Source organism: Phaenicophaeus curvirostris, chromosome 7, assembly GCF_032191515.1.
Source record: "Phaenicophaeus curvirostris isolate KB17595 chromosome 7, BPBGC_Pcur_1.0, whole genome shotgun sequence".
Classification (NCBI taxonomy): Eukaryota; Metazoa; Chordata; class Aves; order Cuculiformes; family Cuculidae; genus Phaenicophaeus; species Phaenicophaeus curvirostris.
Window position 1 is genome coordinate 21,616,717 of NC_091398.1, and position 21,971 is coordinate 21,638,687.

Below are 21,971 nucleotides of genomic sequence, written 5' to 3' on the forward strand. Positions count from 1 at the left end.
TGCTGTATTTCGTGTGACAGCGAGGTGTGCAACCTGGGCAAAACTCTTCCTGAATATTGCTTGTAATTATTTCATTAATTAGTGAGGCAGTACCTACTGAGGCAAAGCTAGTGGATGCTTGATAAAAGAAGCAAGGAGACCTTTTACTCCTGCTGTTCAATTAAAGCGTGATAAAGGAGATTATTCGAATGCTTTCCTCAAAATTTGTTTAATTCCACCAAGCTTTGTTATCAGTATAGTTGTATGACTATTCATGATTTGCATGTCAAGTAAGCATCAGTGACTTTCTCTGCTGGGCCATTCAGCAATGTGCATCATTGTATTGTTGGTGTGATACCTGTGCCTCTTGTGCTCTTTACAAGAATCAACATGTTCTTTGTAGGATGTTATCCTAGTCACAATGAATAAACAGGAACACAGGTGAAACTCTAAAAGATTAGACATATGCAGTTTTATTGATATGTTTGTGTTCTTTGCATAGTGGGAACAAAAACCTGGTTAAAGAGGGACTGACCTGAAAGAGTAAAAAGAAATAACACTTGATAAAGCACACTCCTCCCCCGCAATGTAATGTCTTAAATTGTTAGCTGTGCAAGTCATGTTCTTCAATAAAACAGATGTGTCCAAAGACAAAAGGGTAATGGTTCCCAAACTGTATGAAGTGCATTGAGGTGGTGGGTGTAGCTTGATAAATGAGCTCATCATTTTAAGGTGTTGACTAGGTTATTTTTTATGGAGTATGGAACAGAAACTTTGAGGGTTTTTTTTCTCCATTTGAGAAGTGTGCAAGCTGTCTTGCTAGTGGAAAGGTATGCATGCGAGGAAAGCACTGAAAAAGGGTAAACAGCAGATTTTAAGTTCTTTGTAAGTACGGGGTTCTTATATTGATGACTGTTTTAAACTCCATATTAAGTCTGTTGCTTTTCTGCCCATTTTCAGGTAGCGGTGCTACGGCAGTTGTCCAGGCAGCACTATGCAAACCCAGGCAAGAACGTGTAGCAATAAAGAGAATCAACTTAGAAAAATGCCAAACCAGTATGGATGAACTACTTGTAAGTAAATCTGAGAGGAACATATTACATGGAGACTGTCTTCTGTTTTCACTTTGTTTTTTGCTTGGTCCAAGAATGAGTGTAGAATTTTATGCAAGATAAGACTGAAAAAAGATTTGAAAATAATTTGAAAGAAGTACGCCCTTCCCCTACAAATATATTTTACTCATGTTTATTTGCTAATGCCACAAAAACAAGAAGTGCAAATTTGAATTTTGAGATAACCAGCTGTTGAAAACTGTGGGAAGAATCTTACCCCTTACTTCCAGGAGACTCTATTTTCAACATATTACCGTCTAATTGACTCTCTTTTCTTGATACTGAGGAAAGATACATTTTCCTTTGGTTAAACACTGATTAAAAGTATAAAGGTAAAATTTAGTAGGTCTCCTTAAAATGTCTAAAGCACCAGAATATGGCAAAAACTAATTGTTGGATCGTTTTGTAATTATAACTTCTGAGGGGAAGAGTAGTAATGTCTACACTACCATCTACACAAGGAAAGTCTTGTTAAATCTAGTAACACGCATTTATCTGATAGGCTATAATAAGTCATTTGAGGAATGCTGTGTGTTTGGGTCACTGATCAGAGGAGAAAAGGGTGTGTAAGAGGCCCTTTGTAAAAGGAACTGCAAGAGTTTTTCCTCTGCACTGCTTATGGCAATCCAGGCGAAGTCACAAAGAACTGTTAAAAAACCAAAATCTGTTGCTTTCTGATGCTCCTAGTTAGGGTTATAAGACTGATGTATATTTATATAGGCAGCATAACAAGAGTTGGACATAAAACTATTCTAAAAGTGAGAACACTCTCTTCTGTTCCACAGGTTATACTACTGCCTAGAGACTGTGGGCTTTTTCTAATGCAGAAATTCCTGCCTCTGAAGGAAATGATCTCCTCAGCAGGGAATTGCCAATGCAAAAGATATCTTGAATATGATACAGAGGGTATGGTCCATCCAGTTTCTTCAAGTAAAATGACTTGTTTACAGTGGAGGACCCAAAATGCTCTTCCTCTGGTGCCTAGTGGCGTTTGCCTTTAGTTTATGTAACAGCTTGTGTGGGACGTCGTGTTTTTTGAAAGAGGATTGTGGTAGTGGAAGCTACCTCTGAGGCAGTGAGGCTTGCTCTCAGCTAAAATCTCTAAAGATAAATTCTGAACTGTGTTTAGAAAGGTGAGATGCTGTGCATGATGTATTAACATCTATAGCTCATAAAGAACATTTCTATAAAACTAGAAATCCTAATAATTGTAATAGAAAATGGTCAAATTTTGATCTTTTTTATTAGAATTTGAACTAATAATAGGAATTGAGTATTAAAAAGTTACAACAAATAAAGCCATACAAAACTGACAAAAATCTGCAAGAAATATGCAGGTGGTCTAGAAAAATGCTGTAGTTAGTTACCAGTTTGTACAAAGTTACCTTAGCAAGTGCCTGAGTATCTTTACTGCTGACCTGTTTCCAGTGTCTGCCAAATGAGGCAATAGGTCTTGAAATTTTGGTCTTGTATTGCTTTTTTTTTCGGTATGAAGACAACTGTCAATACCATCTGCTTTATTTTTTAACATAAGTCAGTTTCTGCGTTGCTGTGTTCAGATTTTGTTTCTTTTATTTGGTTTTTTATATTTTTATTTGTTTTGATCTGAACATAGATTCTGGCTTTCAGAGATCCTGGTTAGGAGGCTATCAAAAAAAACCAACCTTGTACAATTCCTTTTATTTTATGTGTGTCTATACATAAGTGCATGCATACACATATATAATTAGTGCTTCTTTTTTTTTTTTTTCTGTGAGGGGAAGTGTATTTGATCCAACTGAGTTCTAACAGAGAGATTGAAATTTTTATTTTGAAAAATAAAGATGCTATTTTGGAAAAGGGCACCATTGGTCTTCAAAACTCTTGTTACAACTGTACTAACATTTTTATTTCAATCAATAATACTTAGAATGCTCTTGCATTTTTGTTTTATTCAGCACCGTTTTTGCTGCTTACTTTCAGTCACTTATTTTTCTGATCAAACAGTTTCCATTGGCACAAGGATGTTCTGAAACTCTTGCCTACCCTCTGAACATGGTGTTTTGTAAAGCCCTGCTGCTGAGTGCTTATGGATGGTGTGCAAAGACACCCTTCAGAAATTCTCAGCTGTGTGGCCATCAGAGAAGTGGAAAAATGCAGCAAACCTGGTGTCCACGTAAGCAGACTTAGGATTTGGGCCAGTGACAGTTAAAATAGAAAAGCAGTGGGGGAGGGAGTTTGAATAATGCTAAGGTTACACAAACTGCCAAACTCCTGAAATTCAATACTCAGTTTCCTGCAATGTCCTGTGTCCTCACTATTGTAAGCTAAATGTAACTTAACCCCGTGAGCCAAGGAAAATGTTCTGTCCTTAGTATTGCCCTCACTGGGTATCTTCCCCCATCCCCTTACCTCCAATATTTTGGAGTGAACAAAAAATTCAACACTTCTTTGGTCGACAAAGAATATTCTGCAGAATGGCTTGTTGGATTGACTAGATTTTCTAAAGTGTTTGCATTTCTGCTCTGGATAGCCCTTCGAGGCAGGCTCTCTGGAGGAGCCTCTTGCATGTTATGCCCAAGCCCTCAAGCGGCTGGACTCCAGGTGTCTGTGGGGGAGGCCCCATTGTGGTACCTGCCTCGCCCCTGGGAGCTGGACTCAGCCCTGTGGGCGCTGCAGCTGGGCTCTCAAAAAAACTACCTCACAGTTGCTTATTAACAGTGTCACCTGCCTGCCCTTAGGCCAACACACGTTTTTGTGCAATTACCCAGTGAAACCCGATCAGGAATAACCTGGCTGAAAAGAAGTTTAGTTTTTAACCTGGCTGTATTTCCTGATCCAGGCGCACAAACACTTGTGCTAGTGCAAGGGAGGGAGCAGCAGAGGGTTGAGGGAGGGACTTCGTATCTTAAATGCCATTGTGGTTTTGGTGCTGTCAAATGTCTGAGGTGATGTGGATGTGAAAGCAGCTCTGCGGTATTCTCCTGGATGTCCTGCTGCAAGCTTCTCTTCTGATAGTGTATTTTAAGTGAATGCTTTTCTTCCTCACCTGGGCATATCACGGGCCTCAAGGAAGTAATAGAAGTTTGTGGAGGCTTACAGTTCTGTGTGTAACAGGGGCTCTCCAGAAGTACAAATCTGAAATTAATACTTCCCTGGCTAAAATGTAATCTGTTATCTCTCATAGATGCTTTCTTTTTGTTTATTTTTGTTTTGTAAAGACTTTCTTTGGAAAAAGTCACCAAAGCTGAGACACAAGATGCCTTTGGGCGTGGTTACTGTGATAGCTCAGTTTTTACTGATGGGTTGATGCAGGCAGACAAAATATTCCAAGCAGTTTTCAGTTAAAGATTGTGAAGTTTACCACAGTCAGTTAGTTACATTTCTGCAATATTAATGTGTGACTGAAATAAATGAGGTGTATTTTTGCCCAGTAGTTGCAGGTAGACTTCTGCTGTATTACCAGCATAGGAAAAAAATAAAAAGAAGCTTTAGTAAAGAATGAGAGATTTGGTATTGATAGCTGAATTAAGATCTTGAGGCTGTAGCCTGACTTGTGTTTAGGCTCACATGTCTGCAGGGAAAGAGGAGACTGCCCGGCATGTGCTTCTTTTGGTTTCTACTTACTGTCTTGTGGAGGAAAGAAATTATTTTGCAGATTGCTCGGTTATTCAGGCTCATTGCATGACTATTCAGGCATTCATCCTTATGTGGTTGAGGACTCAGAAATTGTCTAGGGAAGAGGACTTTTGGCAAGACTAACTGAAGTATGTGTCAAAATGCAGCGTGACTTATCTATCACCAGCAGGCATAATGAGATTCAATCGCAGTCATATAATACATGTAACTAACGTTTTACTAGAACAGGGCTGTGATCTCAAGTGCATTGCAAATGCACTTCATTGAAAGGGTCATTAGGCAATGGAATGGTCTGCCCAGGGAGGTGGTTGACTTGCCTTCCCTGGAGGTGTTTAAGGTGCGGGTGGATGAGGTACTGAGGGGCATGGTTTAGAGATTGGTGGGAATGGTTGGACTAGATGATCCAGTGGGTCTCTTCCAATGTGGTGATTCTATGATTCTGTGACAACAAAAAAAAAGAACCCTCTTCTGAACACATGCTGAATTGAGTTGTAAGTTGAAAATGGTATCCGTGGCAGCTTTAATCAATCTAAGTGGGATGTCCATAGTGCCTGCCTTGCACCAGTGCTGATGGGTCAGCATGTAGCACAAGTCCTCCTGAAAAGAGTTGCTTTTCAGGGAGGGAGATAAGATGGAAGATCTTGTTTTTAAGCTGGATTGGCTCCCTGATTGGCTTGAGGAGCATGTCCTTTTGCATCAGGAATGTAGCAGAATTGTGCAGCCGGAGGCAGAGAGGGAGAAGTGGGGTTGTGGAGTTAAAAGCTGTGTGAGAGTAAACCCTCCAGTACAGAGGAGGCCTAAACACTCCTATGTTAAGGACTGGCAGGATAATGAGAGCTTCCGGAAAGGTGTTACAGAACAATTATGTGAAAGACAATAGAAAAAGGACTCTGCTTGAAATAACAGATACAAGGCAGTCATTCTTAATGTGTACAGCTGTGGTGTGTCATAGATGGTGTTACTTGGTAGTGCCACGTTGTGCATCTGCTGGTGACTGTGTGCTTCTCTAGTCAATTGTTTCCTCTGGCTTTTGGTCTGTAACAATGCTTTTTCCTCTTGCACTTCTGTTTGATTGTGTGACCCTGGTGTCCACTTGTCCATCTCACAGTAGCCAAGCCAGTGGTGTCCTTTGTCTGACAGCTTCCTTCCTCCTTTCTCACCTGTTCCCATTCTTCTCTTTTCATATCCCTTTTGAACAGAAAAGGCAGTAGGTTTTGATTTTCCCTTGCATTTTTTTATTTTGTCCAGTTTGTATCCACACCTTCAGCTCTCGGAGACTGCTCATTCTTCATTGGTCACTCTGAATTTGGGAGTTCAACAGTAATTTCTTTGCTGCGCTCAGAAGGAAACTTATGCCTTTATCTCCCGGCCAAATCTCCCTTGTTTTTTTGCAATAATGTTTGGTCTTGCATGTAGATCTATAGGTAAATTGCAATGTTTTGGTGCCTTGATGCTTGTTTTGTGCATACTTCAGCTCTATGATAGTATTTTACTTTGGAAATTAAACTTCCTGTCCTATACAAGCAGAACAGATAGCTGGCTGTGTTACGTTGGGCTTTGTATTTCTTACAGAAAGAAATTCAAGCAATGAGTCAATGCAATCACCCCAATGTGGTGACCTATTACACATCTTTTGTGGTGAAGGATGAACTTTGGCTGGTTATGAAGCTGTTAAGTGGAGGTAAGTTACTGGTTTTACTTGTTTAGCTGCAAAGAAATGGCATGATTTTTTTTTCTGATCTGTCTTCTTTGAGTGTAGTTAACCTAACCCAACTATGGGTTACCCAAGGATGTGGGAGCATAGACCCTGAGAGAAACCAGTGATTCATGACAGGAATTTACTATGAGCTGTTGAAAAATACTTAGATAATAAGAAACCTGATGTTAGATTCCTCAAAATTTATAATAATTGAAGTTCAATGTCAAACTGGGTGTTACTAGGGATGTTGTCATCTTTTGTTTGCAGAGAGTATCTCCTTCCAGTCTTGCAGTGCATGTTTGTCGTGAACACATGAGCCATAATCTAAGCTGGATAATAAGCCAAAACCTTTGCTTTAGTTGTCTGTTCAAATGTTGAATACTCCTGAGTATTTAATAAATGGCAGCTTAGCAAGCTGTTAGTAGATATTTCTAATGATAGGAGTGATACTGTATTCTTGGGGAAAAAAAAAGTGCCTTGTTTCTTGTTTGAACGAGGGAGTAGTGTGATTTATTCTGACAGCTAGTTACGTGAAGTCCTTATACATATGTGCAACGATTAAATTGCAGTAGCATAGAAAGAATAAAGAATTATAACTTTCTCAGGAATCTGATTTCATAATGCTATATGTATGTTTTTTTTTGTTTTCTTGGATATGCGATGTAGGTTCAATGCTTGATATAATAAAGTATATTGTCAACAGAGGAGAGCACAAAAATGGTGTCCTTGAAGAACCCATAATAGCAACAATTCTTAAAGAAGTTTTGGAGGGCTTAGACTATCTACACAGGAATGGACAAATTCACAGGTAGGAGCTTGTACACAGGGAGAAGCATTTTCAAAGTATTGTGTACAGTTTGTTGATACTGGTCTGCTGCAGCTGCTTGGCTAAGGAAATTGTATTGCCTTTTTCACCTACTGTAGAATGTGATCAGTAATCATCAAATGATAATGCTCAGGCCGATGCTGTAATCTTGAGTGCAGTTTGTCAGTAATTCTTGCCTAGACTTGATCCTATCTCTCTCTTTTAAAGTTGGGATAAGTCTGTGCTGCACTACGTATGTTAAGACTGTAGTCTATACTCTTGTACCTGCTGGTACTCAAAATATGTAATCTGGCTCAAGTTTTTTACGTGGTCAGTGGCTTGGTTATTGTGTTGCATACTGAACCTGTAATCCGAGCACTTGGGCACTGCTGTATAAATGTAAAATATATTTTTTCCTGGTATTCAGTAATATGAATTACACACATCTCTTTATGACCACATGTGAAGCTGGAATTGGTACCGTTCAATTGCATACTGGTGTCTATACTATCTCTTCTGTGTAGTCTCTCTTCACTGACTTCCTCGTTGTAAATAGTGCAGATCCCTGCGGGATGATCTATATATACACGCTGTAGCAATCCCCAGGTTGCTTCCACTGGCTGGATGTTGAAAGTGCTGTACTCTGAGCTCCCTAATTAATTTTACTGAGGTGAATTTGCTTTAAGGAAGGTGCCTACAACAAACGCTGTTTCAAGCATTAGCCTTTTATAAGAGAATTTTTTAAACAAAACCAGATTCTCTGCAGGCAGAACTCTGAGAATGGAGGTAGTGCAGATGTAGCACAATAGTTTTTCTTTATGTGTACTTCTTATGTCTCATCTTATAAGTGAACTGCCTCTGTAAATGAAGAACTATTTCCTCCTTTTGCAGAGAGAAAATTGAGATAAATGGAGAAATAAAGAACAATTATCTTGACTTCTGGTCTGGAACGCCTAAGATCTGCCACAAACCTTAATTCATAGTCGTCTTTTAAGCTGATGTTATTGTGGAAGGAACATTCATTAAGTTTTAAGGATAACAGGACCCTTTGAGATTGGATTTGGATATTACCCTTGTCTATTCTTAAAGGACCTTAAAAAGATAGAGAGACCCATTTGTTGCATCTAATTTGTTAACTGTCTAGTACCATAGAAGTCCTATTCAAGATGATGCAGTGTGCATTGCTTTTCCCTTGTATGTGTTAGGTGAAAGCTGTGGTAGTTCAGGGAAAACTGTATCGGGTGGTATTTGCCAGTTGGAGAAGATGTTTCCAAAATTGTTCAGGGATTCTGTTCTGTTGCTTCGAAGCATTATTGTTTATGTATAAGGGAACAGGCTATGTTACCTTTCAGTAGCAATGAGTTAATTATTTTCAGTCAGTTTTGCAAAGATTTAACTTTCTCAAATTCTTAATGTTTATGGTACACGCTGTACAAAATATCTATCCTGTGCATTAAGAATGGGATGTACGTTTCTATAAAAACCCCACCCTAAACAGCCAGAAGTTTGTTGCTATCATTACGCATGAATAGTGTGTTAAATGGATATAACTGACTGCTGAGCACAAACTGAATTTTTGACAGATTCAATGTCAAGTAGCTTTTCATTGTGGTACCCTATAGCAGAATATGGTTGCTAATCCTGGGCTTTAATAGCTTCTTTGGGTAGAAACATACGTTATTTTTACCTTTCTTTAAGATGAGTCTCTCCTCTGAAGAGATCAAAGAGGAAAACTTCCTTTTCATCTGTTCTTTTTCATCAGTGGTGCAGTTAGATGTGAGAAAGCTCTGTGTGTGAGATTAGATTTATAAAAGGTGGTAAAAACAGACTTTGGACCAAAATTTCTGTTCTCAGAGTTTATCTGTGAATTGTGCTGATTTTATGCCAAGGCTGAATTTGAGGCAGAATTTGTGAGTTTGAGTTCTGTGCTCTGTTTATTGTAAATCAGTTACATTTTATACTTCAGTTCCTGTTTGTCTTTTAAATATTAAATGCTATCTTATGAAACCAATTAGTATGCAGTATTTATTTATTTGTGTAAAACATGCACATATATACTTTAATATATACAAGCAACCTTTGTTTGTACATTCTAGAGACTTGAAGGCTGGCAACATTCTTCTGGGTGAAGATGGCTCTGTACAAATAGCAGGTAATGGCAGTGTCGGAATTGCAGCTGTATTGGGGCAGCAGATACAAATTTTTCTGTTGGCTTTTAACTGTTGATTTTGGAGTGCTGTTGTTGCAAGTTATCCAGTTTTGGATTTCAGGATTCTTGGTTAATGATTTAGAAATTATTAAGTATTTTTCTGTGTCTCATCAAATATATAAGGAAAGTTTTTGATGTCCTCTTAATGTTTTCTTATGAATCACCCACATACCTTAAACGCCTTGCAAATGGTATCAACTCATTTAAGTTTATTTAATTTATTTCTGCAAGTAATTCTGATAGTTCTTGGTGGTTCAAAAATCTGTATGTACTGCCCTTCATGAGAATCTTGGCTATAGCTTAACTAGTCACTGAAATGCATGACATACATCTCCCTGAGAACTATTTTTGGCTTTTCTACCGTTTGTCTTGCCTTGTTATCAGCTGAATACAGTTTGGCATCTTAAACATGCAGTGAATGTATCTATATGCTTCTTGACTGACAGTCTGTAAGAGTGAAATTATTTGGTTTTCATAAGAGCTTAAGTACAGCACCAGTTGTTCTCAGGGTATTCAGTCCTGTGGTAATACGTATCCAGAAATGTATGGAAAAGAATTGGTTAAAACAGGCAGGGCTTATGCCTCAGATACTCAAGGCAAACACAGAAGAAAGATATATCGGGGGCAATTATATGGCAGTCCAAGCTTTCCTTGGCCAGCCCCATTCTTGCAGGAGCTTGATCCTTTATTTCTTTTGCAGTCTTAACTGTAAACCTGCACGTGGTAAAGTCTACAGCCACTGTCAAGGTGAGAAGGTTACGGGAGAAATGTTTTTGCAGCCTGTGCCTTCCCTCAGTGGGGTTCTTGAGGTCCAGCTCCCTTGGAGGCCACAAGCTTTGTTTCTGTCCCAGTCCTACACCAAATGGTAACTGGATATTGGCCGTGGGTGAGGCTTGGCCGAGTGTCCAGCCTTGGCTGAGCTGAAAAAGATGTTAGGGAATACATGATTTGTAGACTGTGCTTATTTGTGCCACTCTGTTTCCTTTAATTTCAGAATGCTTTATTAATACAGTTAATAAATTGGAGCTCTTCATAAAATCTGTTTTTTCTTTGGCTGTGACTTCTAGTCCCTAACACTGTTGAATTGTTCAGTTCTTTCCTTGTAATATGTTTCCCTTTCTTCTTTATATAACTTGTTCTCCATAATGCTTTGTCTCCTGTGTCACAGGAAGCTTGCCACTGTAGGTAGTCTTATCTGAAATAACCTGTATTTGTAAAAGCTGTATGTGGATGGGAAATTAAAGGCTTGTTTTTATTGAGTAGCTATCAAAGCTTTCTTTCTTTCTGTAAACATACAACAGTGTTTGACTAGTATTGTAGTGAAACGTTTACTTGACTTGATTAAATACTCATCACATCTTTCTCAGTGAGGTGTTGAAATATTTCATTTTGAAGCTTAGGCAAGAAGAGATTTTTACTTAGGTTTTTGGTTGTTGTTTTTTTTTTTTTTCATTGTTCTTCACCCATTTATACTTACTGTTTGTTCTCCTTTTCAAATTAATGCTATATTAATAGGAGAAAACAGCACTACAGGAGTATAGGGAAGTAGGTCTATAGTAAAGTACTTGATTTTAGTATAACCGGTTTGTAAATAGCGGCCTAAAATACTCTTCACACAGCCCACTCAGAATGGCAATATTTCTCTCTAATGCTGATAATCTGTTCTTCTTTGTTCCATTTATCCCCTGCATCTCTCATACAGCTGTTTCTGATGTAGTGACAGATTAATAGAACACTAAAGTGTTTTTTTGTGATTTTGGAATTTGGAAAAAACTATTCATGTCATGCTCTACTACTAAATAAATATGTTGTTGATCACTTTGCTGATTACCTATGACTTGTTAAATCTGCGTAAGTATTTACAATATACATAGTATTCATCCTTCTTCAAATTGCATTCAAATTTAGTAGCTATACGGAAGTAGCTCCTTGTCTTTGAATAATAGCAGTTGCAAATCTTTCAAACCTTGGCTCAAGGTGTTCATTTGAAAACTTTAAGTGACAAACTTACTGGAGTCCTTTGTAACCATATTCAGGAAGACGTATACTAGGTTGTAAAACTTGATGATGTCCTAGCGTAGATCTCCCAGATAAAACCACCTCTATTGTAGCACTTCAAGAACAGTGTCTCATCAAACAAAGGTAAGTCCTGCAATGGAGAGTTCCCACTAGTGGACCTTTTTGAACTGACTTTATTTCTAAAGTGTCAAACTTCTGATTTATTATTGGTAGTTTAACAGATTTTGACTTTTTTCATCCTTCCTAGATTTTGGTGTTAGTGCATTTTTAGCAACGGGAGGTGATGTTACTCGTAACAAAGTAAGGAAAACATTTGTTGGTACTCCATGTTGGATGGCCCCTGAAGTAATGGAGCAGGTATTCCTAATGTTAAAAATACTTCTTTTTTTGTTGGTTTTTTTCAGTCTTTAATTTTTGGAACGTGTGACATCACCATCTTCTTGTCTTTCCTTTCTGGTTCTGTTCCAGGTGCGAGGTTATGACTTCAAGGCTGATATGTGGAGTTTTGGGATAACAGCCATTGAGTTAGCAACAGGAGCAGCACCATATCACAAATACCCTCCCATGAAAGTAACAATCACTTTGTATTACTTAATGCTGTGAACTGTATTATCAATGTTGCTAGATACTTAGCCCTACTTCATTATTAATAGCAATTCAATATATTGAAATAAATGAGTTCTGTGGAATACTTTATTCTCTTTCAATTTCTATGTATTTTTAACTGATTTTGCTTACAGTACCTCTTTTTTGGGTTTTCTGTAGGTGTTAATGCTGACACTTCAAAACGATCCTCCTACTTTAGAAACAGGTGTAGAGGACAAGGAAATGATGAAAAAATATGGCAAATCCTTTAGAAAACTTATTTCATTATGCCTTCAAAAAGATCCTTCCAAAAGGTAGGTCATTATTGCCATGTGCAGTGGGATTATATTTTTAAATGTACAGCCTACTTCAAGTTCTGGTGTTTAAACATCCTCTTTAAGTGTATGATTTGAGTTTTGGAATAGCAGCCTTCAGTGATCTTCATCTGGGGAGAAGTAATTGACTCAATTGTTGCTTAATTTTTCCTCTTATGGATTGTTTATCTAGTTTATTTATACTTAAATATACTGTTGAATTTAACTCTGATCAAACAAAGGAACTTATTTCTCATCTGAGGCAAGATATAAACCTTAAAATTGTGCGTACATCTAACAGGACTACTCAGATTGAGCCAACAGAACTGTTGGTAACCAAATGTATCAGTCTTTTGGCCTCTAAAATAAATTAAAAATAAATAACTAATGTAATGTTACAAAATGAGAAAAATCAACATAAGCTTAATATTGCCTTTAACTTGGATATTTCCAGAGAAAATTATTTGTTAAGATGTATTTATATTTTACTATGAAGTTAAGGGCTCCAAGGTTGCTTAGAGTTTTCCTTATGTTTATGTAGGCAATTGCATGGCAGTGTCTTTGATTTTTTATTTCTTGCTGTGTTTTGTGAATGGGATAGCCAAGATCATGAAAATATTAAATGTCTATTGCAAAACCATTGCTGGGGTCCCAACTTCTCAAAACAGTTTCTTTATCCTTTATTCATTTTTATGCAGACGCACTTCTGTAAGTTTCTTTTGCTGAATAGTTAGAGGAGGCACATTATAATTAACATTATTTCCTAAGGGTTTTTAATATATCGCTCTTTTGGGAGAGTTTCAGAGCTGATATTTTGGGGGAAAAATATTGTTCTTGGAGCACAGTCCTGATTGAGTACTGTGTGGGTTTGTTGTGGTGTGTCTTGCTGTTCACCGATATTATGCTAGTTTAGGTCCAGGATATTGTTGTGGAGAACCAAGTTGAAAAGGTAACAGTGGCAATATTGAAGAACAAGTATAATAAAGAAAAGAGATTGTGTAACATCTTTATTCTTGAAATCCTTCAAATTATTTTTTTCACTGAAGGATCATTTGTGTACTGTTTTCAGATTCCCAGACCCCTTACAATTGGTGGTCTTAATAGCAAGTCCTGATGCTTTAAGCTGCAGGACTGCAGTTTGGCTGCTCACAGATACAAATTAAATGTGTTCTAGATAATCAAGCTTCTTTTAGTTTCCAGCGTCCAGCAGTTTTCAGTGCAAGAATAAACTCGTATGAAAGCGTGAGAAGTAAATAATAAAAATGGTTTTCCTCTTCTTCTTGAATACGTAATACAGGGGTACCTGATCTGTACTTATGATATCCGTGTTGAAACATTAGTCTTTAAACTCATTACACTAATTTATTGCACTGATATTTAAACTTGTGCAATATCTTCATACTTGGGAATGCCTTGAATTGAACAATTAGACCAGCGGGTATGCAGTTAGATCTGTGCATCTGTTACTCTAACTGAGAAGAGAGTGTCCTTAACATTGTGGGATCATCACTTTTTTGTTTCTTCCAAGCCAGGATTTAATTTTGCATGGAGATACCTCCATAGTCATTGTGTCAGTTGTGGGAGACATGCCTGCTCTTTTTGGCAAATTCTAGGGCTGGCATTGCACTGTTGTTGTCTCAGACCATGATGTTTTTCTTTTAGTGGTCGGTATATGGGAGCTTCTCTCTCTCTCCTTAGTGCCAAGGACATTGCTTACAGTCCTCAGTTGTGATTCACTGCTGCAGCCTGTGTGGAAAACAGGCCCAGAAAGCATGTCCAGACCACTGTTTCAGAAGTGTCTCACATACTCAAACTAGTGTCCATCATTCTACCATTGATTAAAACTTTGCTAAGGATCTAGCTTTTGACTCTGTATATTTCTGTTATGAGATGTGATGGTAGCAGATAACTGAAACTTGTCTTAAAGTTAAGTGTTAGTCTGAGGTAGAACATAAACTTTCACACACAAAGTGATTTCTTTTTTTTTTCCCCCTTTAAACGTCCCCTTCCTTTTTGCTCTTCCAATTATTATGTGTGAATTACTGCTAAGCCTGGTGGTCTCCACAATGCCACTAATAGAAACTCCTTTATTGTAGACTTTGGTGCTTTGGAGAGGAATAAAAATAAGTGCTCTATGCAACTACTGTCTGCATTGGATCCTTTTTGTTAACGTTGGAGTCGTTTCATTATCTCTGGCAGCAGTGAACTGATATATACATACAAACTACTTACTCTTCTTCACTTACTCTACAGATGTGTTCTCAGAGAAATAAAAAAGGGCAGATTTAGCATCTTTTTTTGAGACTTAAATTTTCCAAATTGAAGCTTTCCTCTGTCCTATGAAGTTTGTGATGAAGCCAGTCTCTTACTTTTTAATTCAAATGCCAAACTGTAGCAGATGTTGCTTCTGTTCTTTTAGAAATCATGAATCTTGGAGATTTTGGCTTCCCTAAATTTAGCTGTGTCAAAACTAGCCTTGGATAGTGGTATGGGCTTCTAATGGAAAAGACTAAAAAGAACCTAGAGTATTTTATTTCATCCCAAGAGATGTTTCGTGCTCTCCAGAGTCTGCTTCTGTATCCAGGTATGGCTTTGGCTAGATAAATAGCTTTTTAGATCCCTGAAGCTAGGGAAGACAAATCCTGTTGGAATCACTTCGGTGTCTATAAGATTGTGGTAATGTGTTGAAAAAGTCCAAAATATAAACTTGACGATGATGTGAATAAAGGGACTTGAACAGAACAGCAAGTAAAAGTGAAATGTTTTGACCTTACAGCCCTCTCCACAAGAAGGATGTTGAGGCTCTGGAGCAAGTCCAGAGAAGAGCAACGAAGGTGGTAGGGGCTGGAGATATTCTCCAGCCTTATGAGGAATGGCTGAGAGAGCTGGGGTTGTTTATCCTGGAGAAGAGGAGGCTGAGGGGAGACCTCATTGCTCTCTACAACTACCTGAAAGGAGGTTGTAGAGAGGAAGGAGCTGGCCTCTTCTCCCAAGTGACGGGGGACAGGACAAGAGGGAATGGCCTCAAGCTCCGCCAGGGGAGCTTTAGACTGGACATTAGGAAAAAAATTTTCACAGAAAGGGTCATTGGGCACTGGCAGAGGCTGCCCAGGGAGGTGGTTGATTCACCCTCCCTGGAGGTGTTTAAGGCACGGGCGGACGAGGTGCTGAGGGACATGGTTTAGTGTTTGATAGGAATGGTTGGACTCGATGATCCAGTGGGTCTTTTCCAACCTAGTGATTCTGTGATTCTGTTGCTTTGATTTTTGTTTGTCCGTTTGGTTGGAATATGCTCTCGATGACTTTGTTTTTTGCATCATGTTAATAGTGTCAGTATAGTTTCTTGTGAATACCTGCTGATGTCAATGAAGTAAAAGAATGCTAGTAGTAGGTATTCATGCTACTGTTTGGAAAATGTAGTTATTAGCAAAGTTCAGTTTTGCTCATAGAGCCACTTAGGGAAAAACGTGATACCCAACTCTTACTTTTTGTTTGTTCATTTCAAGGGTAAAATGCATTTATGTTGAAAAATAAAAAAAAAGGGGGGGCAGGGGGAAATTAGCAAGTTATAGACTGATTTTTTTTCTTTCCTTTTTTTTTCGGTATTTTTGCTGTAGGGAAGCTTAATTTTTTCATGTGTGGTAAGTGAATACATGTGAATTGATTTGGTAGCTATTATCATTCATTCCCCATTCATACAGTACTAATTTAAAAGTATTAGAGACGTATTGTTTAATTAACGTCTTGTACTGTATTCACTAGGAGTGGTCTTTGTTTTCTGTTCTAATTTATTATTGATCTTTCAGGCCCACAGCAGCAGAACTTTTAAAATGCAAATTTTTCCAGAAAGCCAAGGTAAAACGTTTAATATGAGTAAATTTTGCTATGCCTTAAAATCTACATGAAATTTCTTCTTTCCTTGGGTTGATTCTTAACTTACCAAATGTTGATTTTGCAGAACAGAGAATACCTGATTGAAAAGCTTCTCACTAGAACGCCTAATATAGCACAAAGAGCGAAAAAGGTGAGTATATTCATATCTTTTACTTGACTGGTATGCAAGAGAAAGCAGGGACTGTTCATTTGCTTTATACTGCAGTTGACCGACTATGCCATTTCTTATGCAGTCCCTGAAAGACAGTGACTATTGAATTAATGATTTCTGCAGCTTAGCTTTCTCCAGGAAGCCCTGGGGCATTTTGACTTCTTTTCTGGATGTGCGAAAATAGTATGTGGTATTTGGTATCATACATTATATGATTTTCTTCACATTCCCTTTTAGAAAGCTACAGGTGAAATGTACAAAGAAAAAGTGATCTACAAGCATAGAGGTTCATGAATTGTGAAATTTCTGTCTTCATTGATCACCTAGAGAGAGGGTGAATATAGTATATATGTTATTTGTTGAAGACTGCCTTGTTCTTTGGATTATTTCAAATGTGATGCCCAAATGTGTGGAATTTGGTTCCAAACTCTTCAAGAGTGCTGCTGAATTATTCAGACCAGTGGAGTCTTATCCCCCAGATGATGGAGTTAAACCCACATCTATGGCATGTGCTGTTTTTTCTGTGGTGCCTTTGTCACTTGAATAAATTGAGCTTACTAGGAAATGTGCAGCAGAACCAAAAAAAAAAATATTGTTAACAGGTAAGTATTCTAAAACTTAGGTATGAAGTAAGCTACTGTTCATAAACAGGAATGACTGTTGACTCCTGGTTGCTGTGCATGAGAGATTATGGAACTCCCTTCTGTGGTGCCTTAACTCACCATGTCTTTTCAGTATGAACAACCTGCTTGGAGACTGCTGAGCCTGCAGGTAATGGGGTAGTGTGCTGAGCACAGCTTTCTAAAAGCAGGCTTCCTGCGAGGATGTTTTGAGGAGGGCACCACAATAAAGGAACTGTTCCAGCCCTTGTTGGCACATCAGTTAGGCTTCAGTTACCTGGACTGGCACTTGTAACATTTCCTGTAGTCTTTGTGAATATTGGTTTGGCATAGTTCTGCAACACTGAATTGTTCCTGCAGCTGGTGGCCTGTATTGCAAGAGATTGTCAGCAAGATCTGTATGCTTTAAGTTCCTTCTAATTTTCTTTCAAGTGGAAGTAATTTGGGAAATTAGTGGCAATGATGGGGCTTTATGAGAGGCTGGAGTAGAAAGCTGGAATTGAGGGCTTGTAGAAGGGGGAACATGCTGAGCAGGTTAACCTCTGCAAGGGACCGGGGAGGGATAGTTCAGCTGTTTGCCCATGTGGTGGCAGCAGTGACCACATAAAATTCAAGAAACTGTGGAGAAATAGTCGTTTGTTTTTCAATTTACATCTTGGGCCGTACAGGAGTAATTTAGACACGTTCTGGTGTCAGCTACATTTCTGATAGACCATGAGCCTCGTGAGATTCGTATTGTCACATCAGCTTCAAAGATTGCATGTTAACTTGTATATGCACGTATTTCTTTAAGTAACAGCATCTGTAGTTGCATAACAAATGCAAGATAGCCTCACATGTGCCACCAGAAATACTTTTCTGAATGAAATTTTTTGGACAATTCTTTCAAATTTGGAAGAGGAGTGATTCTTAAAAGCTGTTCAGTGCTAGACACAAATTAATGCGTCTTTTAATAACACGAAGAATTAAACAAATATTTAGGCTTTAGCTAGCGAGAATGCTAAAATATTTATATTTTAAAAGGACACTATTAAAATTCATCAGGGATTTAAAATTTAATTCACTTGTTACAGCTATGCATGTGGCTGCTGTTTTAAGATGCCATAAAATATAAATACATTATAATATTAAAACTGTGTGGTTTTATTTTAAAAAAAGCTTGTGTAAGCATAGTTTTGTTGTTCAAACATTCACATGTAAAATGCCTAGGGCATCACTCTTGGAAGAAGTAACCCCTGTAATGGAAAAAAGAATTTTCGCTGGGGCAAGAGATGGGGAGGAACTGGTGTCATTACTACTTAAATGATCTTCTGCAGCACTTGGTGTGAGATGCCTATAACCAATGACCTGTAGCACCACTGCTAGCATAGATTTCCGATCTGCCCTGCAGTAATTGAATTTTTCCTGTGTTTACCACGTGTATAACTACTATTTTATTCTGTTGCCCAGAACTTCAGCCCCAGTTTGGTTTAAATTCTTTTCTCTTGACAAAGCGTTCTCATGTTTTGCTTTGGCCTTTGCAGCATATGCTTGGCAACTGTTTTGATTAAATAGGAGTTCAGGTCTGTTTTTCAAATCCTGAAAACAGATACACATGGTCTTGTGTGCGTGAAGAAAAGGTTTGATGCTTTATGGATATGTCTTGTTTTAGAACCCAATTTGATAGTTAAGCAACACCTGCATTGTGTGTTTAAAATACTGTTTAACATGAGAGTTGTGAACTACATCTTTGTGCAGATATTCCTCCTAGCAGTGTTTCTCTATTTGCTTTTAATTTTGCTAATTTTGAAATTATTCCCTTCTTCCTGGCCCTATCCTAGTAATTAAGGATAATGCTGAAACACTTCTGGAATTTACTTGCCCAGGAGGTACATATCTTGCCTTTTCCTGTGCAGAACTTGCTTAAGTGTATACTGGTACTGATCCACAGAAATGAGTGTTACACCATGTGACGCCTTTCAGACAATCCTGGGTTTCATTAATGTGACTCTCACTTGTGAGAGTGTTGCTGGTGTCAAAAAGAACTGGAGAAAAGGTTGTGGTGAATGGTCTAAGCTCAGTGCAGTCTGGTAAGTGGGGACATTCTCTGAGACCGTGCTATTGTCATTGATAGAAATGTGGGAGCCCTGACTGCAGTCTCTGCTTTGTTAGGTGGTGTGGTGAGCAGCCTGCCCTGTCCTGCTTGGATCAGGGCTGCATACACCTCTGCAATACAATAACTTAGTAGGAGTTCAGATATGTTATTTATTAACACGTTGAAGTGGTTTTAATTTTGAACTGAATGGTAAGTTGTTTCACTTGTGATTAGGCTTGCTGTATTGGAATAGAGGAAACTAGAAACAGCTTCCAAAATTCCACAGTCAGTTTTGAAATTTTGTCACACTGAAAAATTAATTATAACTCTAAGTACTCTGTATGCCCAAAGTCCCTGGGTCAATTTTGTGGTTTTATAAGCCTGTTTCTTTAATTTTGAAAATCTCCTGCATGACTGCCACTTCTACAAAGTGAGCAGGGGAAAACATGTATCTGCATTTCATTTTATTGCTGTCTGAAGTGCTGCTAGTGAAAAAAATAAAAATCTGAGTAGTAATTGGACTTGGAATTCTATTTTGGAGAAGGTGGTATTGCTCTGTGCTGTTAATAGAAGATCTTTAAAGCTCAGAGCTGTAAGTTACTAGGAAACGCCTGTGAGAATATAAAGAGGTGATTAGTGTGAGTGATACCATTTTTTGTTAAAACTTCAATAGAAATACCCTTACTGATGGGTTGCAATTCTAGCTCTGCAGTACAGCTAATTTAGGGAAATGCTCATGTTACAGTACAGAAGAAATTAAAAATCTATTGCATTTAATGAGGAAAATATAATGAGATCTCAGATTTCTTGGGTAGCTCTAAGAGCGTGATTGCACCTCAAGAAGGCATTCATACACAATATTTCCTTGTTTCAGTAATGTATTTAATCTGATGGAGACACCTCCCCAGTGATGGGTCTTAGTACAGCTGGATTCCGGACCTTTTGAAAAGCAGACAGCAACTTCAGTTTGAGCTCAGATGATTAATAAAAGTGCATGTTCATTGTTACAATCCTTAAGACTTTAAGGAATGCTTATTTTGTTAATGCTGATATAAAAAGATAAAGAGACATGTTGTACTGGAACTCTTTTTCTGGAAAACAGCAGCTAAACTCTATTTGGCATGACTTCCTATGGGGGAGGCCTCTTCATTGCAATGGATTAGTTGTTCAGTTTACCCAGAACACTGCTACAAGTTAAAAAAAAATAATGCAACTGTTACTCTATTGTTGGATATTATTAGAGAAAATAGAGGAGAAACTGTCATTCAGACCATGATGGGATTTTGTTTTTTTTTTTTTTTAAGTTGCTGGAAGTAAAACTTAATGGAAACACTTTTCCCATAAAATACAAATTTGACAAAATCTCACATAATTAGAAAGCAGTGCCTGTGTTAGTGGGTGGTAGAATCGGACGGTGTTTTAAGGGGCAAATACATACAGTTGTGTCAACTTCATTTTAACATTTCACATAGAGGAAGAAGTTCACTGTCAGTATTTCTGCTGGTTATTCTTAAATGTAGTTGAACGATGAGATAGAAGGAACTTTGTGCTGTAGATGGGTTTTCCATCTTTTCTTTCATATGGTGCTTTTACCATCTGTATAGAGTTTGTGAGGATGGATTTTGTGCCCTCTCAAATGGAGCTAATTTAGTATAGAATAGATGAGCTTTAAAAGAAACTACAAAATAGTTTGCTCGATTGGGGGTCTTTTGTGCCTCAGATGGCAATGAGCATCTCTACAATTATTTGTATTACTTGTTTTGGCGGGGTTTAAAAGCTCACACATGTTTAATCTTCGTTGTTAAAAAGTAACCCTCTCCCATATTGGCAAGGGTTTTCCAGTTCATGGTCTATCATGGTTTGACCTCAGAATTCATTTTTGTGGTGAATGAGTCATGCTCCCTTGTGTAACATCATTGATCTGCTCACCAGCTGTTTGTGAGTTGTTGACTTCTTCAGAAATGTCTAGAACGTGGACTAACATGAGGTTGGTATATAATGAGAACTTCTCTGATAAGACCTGTAGCTTTCTGGCATTTATCTAAGCAGTTGAAGCTTTCAGTAGTCGGGGAGGGTTTCATTACTGTGAGGTGCAAGACTAGCATGTTCTTAAAGGTGCTCTTTGAAGGAGTCTTGGTTAAAGAATCATGAAAGGATAAAGGAAGTCTAGGTGGGCATGATGATGGTGGTGGATTCTTTGATCAAGAAGGAAGCTTTATAACTAACTAGAAGATAACCCTATTTTCTTGTCCTCATTTGTAATTACTAGGTTTTCTATCTCTTGCTGAGAATGTGCAGGAAGGTGTTGGTTTTACCTGTTTGCCGTCTGAGAAGTGAAGCCTCAAACACTTAGCTCTCATGACATCCAAAACTAGATTGCCTCTCCTGGATTTGAAAAGGTGTCTTAAGTGCAAAGTGACTCAATCGAATTAGTTGTGATTAAATCTGTTCCCAATCTATAGGCCAGTATTTTGTCAGTGCAGAGTGTGTTTTGGCAACGCAGGCCCCCACAGCTGGTTTGCTAGGATCACCTTAGTGTCACAGTGAGCAAGGTGGTAGGAGAAACCTTTCTGTCTGTCTTTGTTCATAAAAGTAATGAGGAGTTTTGGGAGGATGTGGAAGTGTGTTTTACTTAAGCTTTCTACATTTTGAGAAGTTTTTCAGGAAGGACATGTGGGGAGATGAATTATGAAGAGGATTCTGTATATGCAAGGTGGCTCAGAAGTGGCATTGCCATCTGTTACTAGTTGCTGAAAGACTTATGCAATAATTATGTGGGGATTTTTGCTTTTGTGTGGAGAAGTTAAATTTTTAGTCTTCCTAGTTCTAAAAAAATACGAGGAAAAAAAACCCGATGAAGCCCTGGCCCAACACTGGGAAGAAAGTGAAAAG

General features: G+C 38.1%; 1 protein-coding gene across 3 annotated transcripts in view; it reads left to right on the top strand.

Annotated features, from left to right (window-relative positions):
* STK39 (serine/threonine kinase 39) overlaps positions 1 to 21,971 on the top strand; it is a 98,124-nt gene that overhangs the window by 19,614 nt on the left and 56,539 nt on the right. For 2 of the 3 annotated variants that reach the window (XR_011337743.1, XM_069861168.1), the window contains exons 2-10: positions 940 to 1,052; positions 6,282 to 6,390; positions 7,075 to 7,216; positions 9,310 to 9,365; positions 11,689 to 11,798; positions 11,910 to 12,011; positions 12,207 to 12,340; positions 16,147 to 16,195; positions 16,299 to 16,364. Coding sequence is in view for 2 of the 3 variants with exons in the window: in XM_069861168.1 (XP_069717269.1) it covers positions 940 to 1,052; positions 6,282 to 6,390; positions 7,075 to 7,216; positions 9,310 to 9,365; positions 11,689 to 11,798; positions 11,910 to 12,011; positions 12,207 to 12,340; positions 16,147 to 16,195; positions 16,299 to 16,364 (881 nt within the window). In the remaining variant the exon portion in view is untranslated. Of the gene's footprint in view, positions 1 to 939; positions 1,053 to 1,876; positions 1,998 to 6,281; positions 6,391 to 7,074; positions 7,217 to 9,309; positions 9,366 to 11,688; positions 11,799 to 11,909; positions 12,012 to 12,206; positions 12,341 to 16,146; positions 16,196 to 16,298; positions 16,365 to 21,971 lie in introns of those variants that run through there. The other variant, XM_069861169.1, reaches the window with a different exon arrangement.